The sequence below is a fragment of the Palaemon carinicauda genome, chromosome 3 (assembly GCF_036898095.1).
Source record: "Palaemon carinicauda isolate YSFRI2023 chromosome 3, ASM3689809v2, whole genome shotgun sequence".
Taxonomy (NCBI): domain Eukaryota; kingdom Metazoa; phylum Arthropoda; class Malacostraca; order Decapoda; family Palaemonidae; genus Palaemon; species Palaemon carinicauda.
In genome coordinates, this window is record NC_090727.1 from 151498931 (window position 1) to 151508370 (window position 9440).

General features: G+C 34.2%; 1 protein-coding gene across 1 annotated transcript in view; it reads right to left on the bottom strand.

Annotated features, from left to right (window-relative positions):
* Flo2 (flotillin-2) overlaps positions 1–9440 on the bottom strand; it is a 92631-nt gene that overhangs the window by 14521 nt on the left and 68670 nt on the right. Inside the window, exons 4-6 of the mRNA XM_068370066.1 lie at positions 2682–2800; positions 2031–2144; positions 1654–1773 (exon numbers count right to left, since the gene is read on the bottom strand). Coding sequence (XP_068226167.1) covers positions 1654–1773; positions 2031–2144; positions 2682–2800 — 353 coding nt within the window. The remainder of the gene's footprint in view (positions 1–1653; positions 1774–2030; positions 2145–2681; positions 2801–9440) is intronic.

Sequence of the window (9440 nt, forward strand, 5' to 3'; positions counted from 1 at the left end):
TCAAAATGCTATTCCAGTATGATTGAGATTTTATATCTATCTTATAAGATTATGACACATTATGGATAAGCTTCTCAATCTTAATTACTAATAAAACCAAGGCATAAACAGACAACCCAACTAAAGGACAAACATTGCTTGTTATAACATCAGTGCATACTAGGTCCAATCAATTACCAGACTCACAACCTGATTCAGAAGCCAAGTAAAAGCTCTTTAGCTATGGCAATCAGTAGAAAAAACAGAACTTAACCTTTACCTATGTGTAAATTCCCTATTGAAATCCCCAAAAACCAGAAGACGGGCCTTTCTATCATCTTGTATCTTTACCATAGTGGTAAGAAGACAACTGAAAATACTATACATCATTCAAGTCTAGATTCTGACCAAAGGAGCACAAATAATAGTTGCTATTGGTTTCTTAAAACCTGGAATAAGCAGCTCAGACAAGTGTCTCTTTTGGAAAATATAAATTTTTGAACATACACTAATAAAATATCATATCATCTGGAAGCTACTATAAGGTCTCTAATATTGCCATGTATTCTGCAATTACATTATTGAAATACAATAGCTGACATTGACAAGGTCTGGGATGCAATAGTCCTCGATTTTGCTCAATATCTCCAAATAGAATAGGAATTAAAAATAATAAAAAGGTCTCATCATACTTGAAAACAAGTTAAACAATAATGATATCAGATATAATAGGTACTGTATGCACATGACTACATACAAAAACAAATAAAAATGCTACCTAGAGAATACAAAAAAAATGTTGGGTGAAACTGGTTAACATGCCAGAGCCAACCCACCATACAAGGATTGATAACTACCAGGATAGCCACTTTAACTAAAGGCAGGACACTAAGGATGATTTTAAAATATACATCTTGGATAAAGATAAATGAACAGATGGAGAAAACGCAACATCTTGATAAACCACCTGCATCTTAGGCCTTTCTATTTAGCTACCCAACACGCCATTTAAAAAAAAAAGCTAGAGGAAGAGAAAACTTGAAGAATACTGTGCCCTCATATACCCTCAAGCAAGAGAATTCTAACCCAAGACAATGGAAAACACTGGTACAGAGGCTGTGGTACTATCCAAGACTAAAACATTTGTTTGATTTCCAAGCATCCTTCCCCTAGAAGAGCTGCTTACCATAGATACAGTCTTCTACCCAAACCAATTGAAAAATAGGCACTGAACAATAACAGTAGTTAACCACTTGAGTGAGGAAGGATAGTTTGGTTTGCTTGGTTTAATCAGGTGTATGAGGAAAGGGGAGAATGTGTAAAAATTAGGCCAGACTACTTGGTATACGTCTAGGCAAAGAAAAAATGAGCTGTAACCAGAGAGAGATCCAATGTTATATTATCTGACAGCTCAAAGGCCACAAGAACTCTCTAACAGTAGTATCTAAAAGTGGGTTGTGCCTTGGCCAACCTACTAGAGACAGCTATAATTCAACCTTTTCTTACATATAATCATAACAATAGTAGTAGTAGTAATGATAATAATAATAATCATATCAATGCATGAGCATTTAAGCCAGGAATGAAAACTGTACAATAACTAAAATTTAAAAAGAAAATGGCAATAAAAATAACAATCACCATATCAGTGTTCAAACTTCAACAAAAACTTACAGCAGTGTTAATCTGCTGGTCGAACTGAGCCTTCTGAAGTTTGTACAGTCTGGCATTGTCTTCAATCTTTGTGTCGGTGTTGTACTTGACATCCATTGCGGACTTCTCAGCTTCAGCTTCCTGTTGGCATTTGCAAAAATATCATGTACAAGATAATCTATAAAAACTTTATAGTATTTCATACAAGAAATCATGAATGATGCCTCGACTTTATAAAAGAAACTATGCCTTGTCAAGACTATGCAATACATTCACGATAATGTCTCTTATTAATCTACTAAAACAGGCTATTGTGTCAATTCCTAAATGACCTTATATAGTTAAGATTATGACAAATATTCAAAACAACTTAGACAGGTGCAAAGGTGTAAATTTACCCGGATACCAGCATCCCTATTGGCCTGAGCTACACCAATGTCAGCATCCCTCTTGACAGCCGCAGTCTGTGCCTTTCCAAGTGAGGACAGGTAATCCACTCGATCATAAACATCCTGTGTGATGAAAGAAAAAGTATTGGTTATAAAATAATTCAAATTCACAAAGTTGATAGCTTAAATTCCCAAGCAGAATCATTACATTTAACATGGACAAACTAAGCCTCACTAATCATTGATATACATTGCATCAATGGATAAAATGATCATATAACATTGAAAAAAAAATGCAGTTTACCTAAATCTCATCAATACTACAAGTTGATATACTGCATGGATTGGATATACAATGCAGTAAAATTAATCAATATGATATATTGTAGAATATGAAAGAAAGAAAAGACAAGATAGTTATATTCATCCTTACATTGATGGAAATTAACAAACAATCATACATGTAATAGAAATGAATTGCTACTTTGCAACAGAACAGAACTCAGGACTCCTGAGATCAAACCATGGGAGCTACCAACTGTGCCTTTCACCCAAGTCTCGGATTCAATTCTGATGTGAAGTACAAATTTAACTAGACTAAATGGACTATTGAACTGCGATGGTTCGCATGGATTGTATTATCGAGACAATATTTTTTACCTTAATGGTGAAGGACAGAATCTCAATGCCCATTCTTCCCACATCCATTCCGGCTACTTCTCGTACCAAGGATGCAAACTGATCTCTGTCTCTGTATACTTCTTCCACAGTCAGGGTGGCTGAAATAAAAATAAATATGATAAGAATAATAAAAATAAATATGATAATGATAATAGTAATAATAACAACAATAACAACAACAACAATAATAATAATAATAAACTGATGACATACTGTTCTTACAGAAACAAACGTGATAATACCACATTTACATTCTCGTCATATGACAATTAACTTTTTTAATTTTAGAAAAAATTAGAAATATTAGAAGCATGAAAAAATGACATCCACAAATTCCTTTAATTTGGACAATGACTGATGTAGGCTAAACTCATTCTGGGTGACTTCCAATACAGCATACAGGCTAGAGTTTATTACCTTAGTACAGTATTCAAATATAGTGTAGCAATATGCATTAAAAATAATAATAATAATAATAATAATAAGAGCAGACAATACCATTCAAAGCTAATTTTTAGACAGCAACGTCATTGCAAACTTTATTCTTAATTCTAAAGCTCTAATAACAGAATTTTAATAATAAATTTGCAATATGGATTACAAACACAGGCTACTAAGCTGCAACTCCACCTTTTGAAGAATAGATTTTCCATATGTAAAAAAGGGGATACAGCAAAAACACACTCACGAACATAAATCAGGTGAGAAACTGAAATGAAAAAAATAATAGGCAAACAGAAGGACATTAAATCAAGGCACCAACTTGCAGCTTATAAGTCCCTCATGAATGGCAGAGATAATGAATAGGTCATTGCACTGTCACACATGTCCTAGAGTACACATGAGCCTATTATGATTAGCGCTCAAAAGTCCTATTCAACATACCTCTCGTGACAGTATTTGTATCAAGACCTACAGATAGTATTTAGTCCATAGAAATTATTATTTCAAATAAAACAAATTATAAGTTTGTTTTATTATAGGAATATGTCATTTGGACCCTTAGGAACATCATATCCAAAATAGGGCAAGTTCAGCCACTTTGAAATTGCATAAAGTAATTCACACACCCTTTTCAGAGGGTACAGTACATTTTTCCATATTTTCCCAATTTTCTCCAACACAGTGGATCTTATGGGCAAGAGGTATGAAGAATAAAAAAAAAAAAAAAAACAGGAAATTAGATTCTACACAAGATTGTTTCTATAGGATTTTCATCTAAAACTGAAATTGAAATGTAGACCTTTTGAAAAAAATTTAATTCTGTCTCATTTCTTTCACTATCTCTTAAATTCCTAAACTACTAATTTCACACAGAAATGTTATATAATCGGCCTTTTACAGTGCACTTTTTACATTAATTTTACATATTTTCTTCTCTTTACTTGCTAATACAATGCACAAGAAACACAAAAAAGGAAAAACACCCAATCCTAAGTCCAAGCAAAATAGATGAAAATAGTGAGTTTTGTCAAACAAATTGTAATAGTTTGTTCTGTTGGATAAATATGACATTTAGACCTTTAGAGACACTTTCAGAAATAAAGACTTAACTGAATCCAGAAGGACGAGAAAACAGAAAGACACTTCAAAAGCTTTCCATTAACTAGAAGGGTTGTGGTGGCCCGATGTGGTAACGTCCCTGACTGGTGAACGCCAGATTAGGGTTCGAGTCCGCTCAACCTCATTAGTTCCTTTGGTCGCTGCAACCTTACCATCCTTGTGAGCTAAGGATGGGGGGTTTGCGGGAGCCTATAGGTCTATCTGCTGAATCATCAGCAGCCATTACCTGGTCCTCCTTGGTCCTAGCTTGGGTGGAGAGGGGGGCTTGGGCGCTGATCATATGTATATATGGTCAGTCTCTAGGGCATTGTTCTGCTCGATAGGGCAATGTCACTGTCCCTTGCCTCTGCTACTCATGAGCGACCTTTAAACAGCACAGTCTTTTCACAGATGTGTACTGTATCTATACAACATAATCTCTGGATTATCTACACCACACTCAAAAGCCAACCTTGCCAAAGAAGTTGGGAACAATACAATCAAAATGATGTGGAGGCCAAACTCCCCCAAACTATATATTCAGAAAGAAGCACCAAATCAAGACAGTGTGTAAAAAATAGTAACAGATGGAGTCGAAGTGCAAGTGGATCCTCAAACACTGTTTCAGCAGTTACTTGTGATAGGCAGTAATTCTTAAGTCAGCCCACAATCGATGTTCACAAGTGATAGACTTCCTTGAAGTCCCATTAAAGCTCAGTTTACAGATTCCATAGCAAAGGGTACTTCAAGTAAAACCGAGTAAATTCATAATGCTAAATGTTATGTTTTTGATGGTGGATCCTTGCTATGAGGCATCAAACAGATCACAACAGAAACATATGAAGACAATGTATATGTGTGTTATTCTTGTAAGAAAAAAAAACCTATTACTGTCTTTGATGGGTACAGCAATAATCGTCCAACAAAATATGTGACATAAAAAAAGAGTGAGGGGCGTAATTGTTATCCCAGATGTTCATCTGGCACCTTTCCAAGTTTTAATCTTTGAAAATCAGGAGTCATTTTTATTAAAATCACAAAACAAATATGGTTTTATTGAATTCCTGTCTGAAACTCTGAAGGAGGAGGGTGTTATCCACAAAGCATACAGAGGAGGTCCCTGTCTTTTTATAGTGCAGGAGGAAGTTAAATGTCATAGCAGAGGATACTGACATATCGGTTCTCCTTTGTCATCACATGAAGACCTAGTTCATGGCAACACAAAACCAATATGAAGTACTTCACCGCCACCATTTGGAACATTGGTGAAATTAGTCCACAACTCAGTGAGGAATACTAAAGGCACGCCATTTATGCATCTTCTGTGTGAATGTGATACTATGACAAGATTGAATACTTAAGGGAAATAAGCTGTATTCTAAAAACGAAGTGTCCTCTTCCAATATGCAGAACCATTCCTATCTGAGGAAACGGGAGGAAGAACTGCCTCTCAGGTCTTCAGCTCTACCACGGACTTTGCATCTCTTGAGCTGAGAAATAAAAAGTTCCAAGGCAAAGTCACATAGGATTTGAGAAGTGTTGATGTTTAATCGAGACATTCCGCCTATTAGTGATGCAGCTAAATATCCCTCATTTCGTGTTTATTACCAAACACATATCCTGACTAAGGAGTAGTGATATTAAACCTCATGATTGGGGTTGGAATAGAAATGGAAAGTAGCTATGGATAATGTCCCTGCTCCTGACGTTTTACTAAAAATAATCAGACGTAAATACAAAGTCTTTTGAGACATTCAACACTGTTCATGTAAAAAAACATGGGTTGTACTGTACAGACTTTTGCGAGGAGTGTCACGCTAGCACTTGTATTGACATAACATATTAACAGAGGAAGACACTGAACGTGTCTAATTTAGTTAGTGGATGTACTATGTGCTAGAATAATTTGAGATTTTATTCTTGTGTTTCTATCAGGTCAAGGAGCTGATAAATCTGTTGGTGTTTGTCAATTTCGGTTATCTTGTGTCTATTACAACCAATTTAATCCGTGTCAGTTTTCTGGACATTTTTGTAAAATATTGAATTTTTTTTCCAAAATATTGATATTTTTCTAAAATATTAAGTGCAGTTGCGTTTGATCCAGGTTACTGCAGATGTTAAGGATTACATTCCATGCCTAAAAGAATTAATTCCACATATGTAACTGCAAGTCCAACAAGTCTTCGCATAGTGGCATAAATCGCCTAATTTATCGTCTCAAAATAACCAAAAGGAAAAAAGTAAACAATAATTAAAAACAACATAAGAAAAATATTAAATCTCTCACTGTCTTCTTCCTGTTTTCAAATCACGTTTTTCAGTTGTTCATTTCGCCAATGCTCCCTGCAAGTAAGCAGCAATGACCTCGGAAAGTATGTGGGGCACTTTAGCCTGGCCAGTGCCAGCTTCTATTATGCAACATTAACTTGGTAGAGCCAAGAATAAAAAAGGAGATATGTTTAAATCAACAGTTGCTTCGCCTTACCCCGAATTCTCAGACGGGATTGATAAACAGGTTGCTATAGAAGAGAGCTATAAATGAAGACGAGATCTCGGTCATAAGAAGATACGGAGAATCTCTCTCTCTCTCTCTCTCTCTCTCTCTCTCTCTCTCTCTCTCTCTCTCTCTCTCTACTTTTGTAGCGCCACCAAATATTATTTACTTATTTGATTGTTTCTTCAAATATTTCAAATGAGTTATTTGTGAGAGAGAGAGAGAGAGAGAGAGAGAGAGAGAGAGAGAGAGAGAGAGAGAGAGAGAGAGAGAGAGAGAGAGGATTCCAAAAACATAGAAAGAATAATTGAAAAAAAATAAACTTCAAACTAAATTATACTATAAAAAGATAGTTACAAAAAAAGAATACACGAATAATGCCTCGTGAGAAAGGATCTTAAAGAGAACATTAAGTCCAAACATACTCTAGTGCTAAACATATAATTAAACAAAAGACTCAAAACAAACTTCTGTGAGAGTAAAGCGAGAGGAACCGAAAACAAGGCAGCTCAGCTACGTGAAAAATAAATGAGCTTTAAAGGAGCAACATCTAAAACAACAAAATTACTCTGCAAAACTCTAAGTTAATATTAACAAAAGAGTCCGGGAAACTAAAATGATTTTAGTAGTCCCAGAAATTTTAGAGTAAACCCCAATAGAAAAATGAAAAAGTAATAAAATAACAAAATAGTGATAAAATAATAAAATAGTAATAAAACAGTAAGAGTCCTGAGTGGTTAAAAACACCAGAACAGTAAATCATTGTACACCGCTCAGAGGAAATTCTTAAAATTGAAGACAACAGTAATTTTATTATTATTATTATCATTATTATTATTATTATTATTATTATTATTATTATTAATAATAACTATTAATTATTATTATTATCATTATTATTATTATTATCATTACCATTATTAATACCTATTAATTATTATTATTATTATTATTATTATTATTATTATTATTATTATTATTATTATTATCATCATTATTATTAATAGCTAAGCTCTAACCCCATATGGAAAAACAGGATGTTATAAGCCAAAGGACTCCAACAAAAAAGAAACACAATGATGAAAGGAAATGAGGAAACGGTTAGAATAGTATGTCTGAGTGTACCCTCAAGCAACAGAACTCTACCCTACGAGGTTACAGAGGCTATGGCACTACCGAATACTAGACAAAAATTTTTTGTTTTTGGAGTGTCCTTCTCCTAGAAGAGCTACTTACCATTGCTAGAGCCTTTTCTATCCTTATCAAGTGGAAAGTAACCACTGAATAATTACAGTGCAGTAGTTAACCCCTTGAGGGAAGGTTTAAGATAATGTTTTCATAAGTGAAAATCCATCCATCCATATACCAAGGCACTTCCCCCAATTTTGGGGGGTAGCCGACATCAACAAAGAAACAAAACAAAAACAAAAAGGGGACCTCTACTCTCTACGTTCCTCCAGCCTAACCAGGGACTCAGCCGAGTTCAGCTGGTACTGCTAGGGTGCCACAGCCCAACCTCCCACATTTTCCACCACAGATGAAGCTTCATACTGCTGAATCCCCTACTGCTGCTACCTCCGCGGTCATCTAAGGCACCGGAGGAAGCAGCAGGTGGTTCCCATGCCGGGAATCGAACCCGGGCCTCCTGGGTGAAAGCCAGGTGAAAATAAAAAGTCAAAAGTAAAAATTTACAGATGTCGGTAAAGGTTATGGAAAACAAGTGTAATGTTAAAAAGAAGTATTCAATGAAAATTAAAGCGAAGGTTTCCAAGACATTCAACTATAGGTAACTTAGACCATCCTTTGCAATCAGATATTTCCAGACTGTGTCCCATCGTTTACTAGGTATGCAGTTAATTCTAACGGTTTTCTTTCAGCATAAGGCTGAACACTACAGTACATTGTTGAAAATTTGCATTAAAAAACGGTAAATGTCTGGCAACATTTATTCCAGGATTTTTACTTTTTAAAAACGGATATATTGACGTAAAGGAGTGATATTACGGTCACCAACCCGTAAAATACAATAACAAAGTATGGTAAAATTACGGTCGCCCGTATTTTACTGAAATACGGCTAAGAACAGTATATTTTTACGGAGAATTTCCCATTAAAATTACTGATCTTTTAACAGTGTATTCAAGAATTTTTATTCCAGCTGTGACCAGATATGACCTTCCTAATCTTGCAGTTGAATCGGTTGAAGGTCAGAAGTTCATACTTGCAGTGAATGTTTTCATGTTGAACAGGTTTACATAACTCTTTATAGTTTATATGTGACAAATTTATTTCAATGTTATTATTGAGCTCAAGTAATTCATTCATTATTTCTCATATATAGTTTGTTTCCTTATTGCCATTCTTCTCTGGGCTATTTCCCCTGTTGGAGCCTTTGGGCTTATAGCATCCTACTTTTCCAACTAGGGTTACAGCTTAGATGATAATAATAATACTAATATTAATAGTAATAATAATAATAATAATAATAATAATAATAATAATAATAATAATAATAATATCTTTAAAAATGTGAAGACAGCTTTAGTAATAATAATAATAATAATAATAATAATAATAATAATAATAATAATAGTAATAATAATAATAATAATAATAATAATAATAATAATAATATCTTTAAAAATGTGAAGACAGCTTTAGTAATAATAATAATAATAATAATAATAATAATAATAATAGTA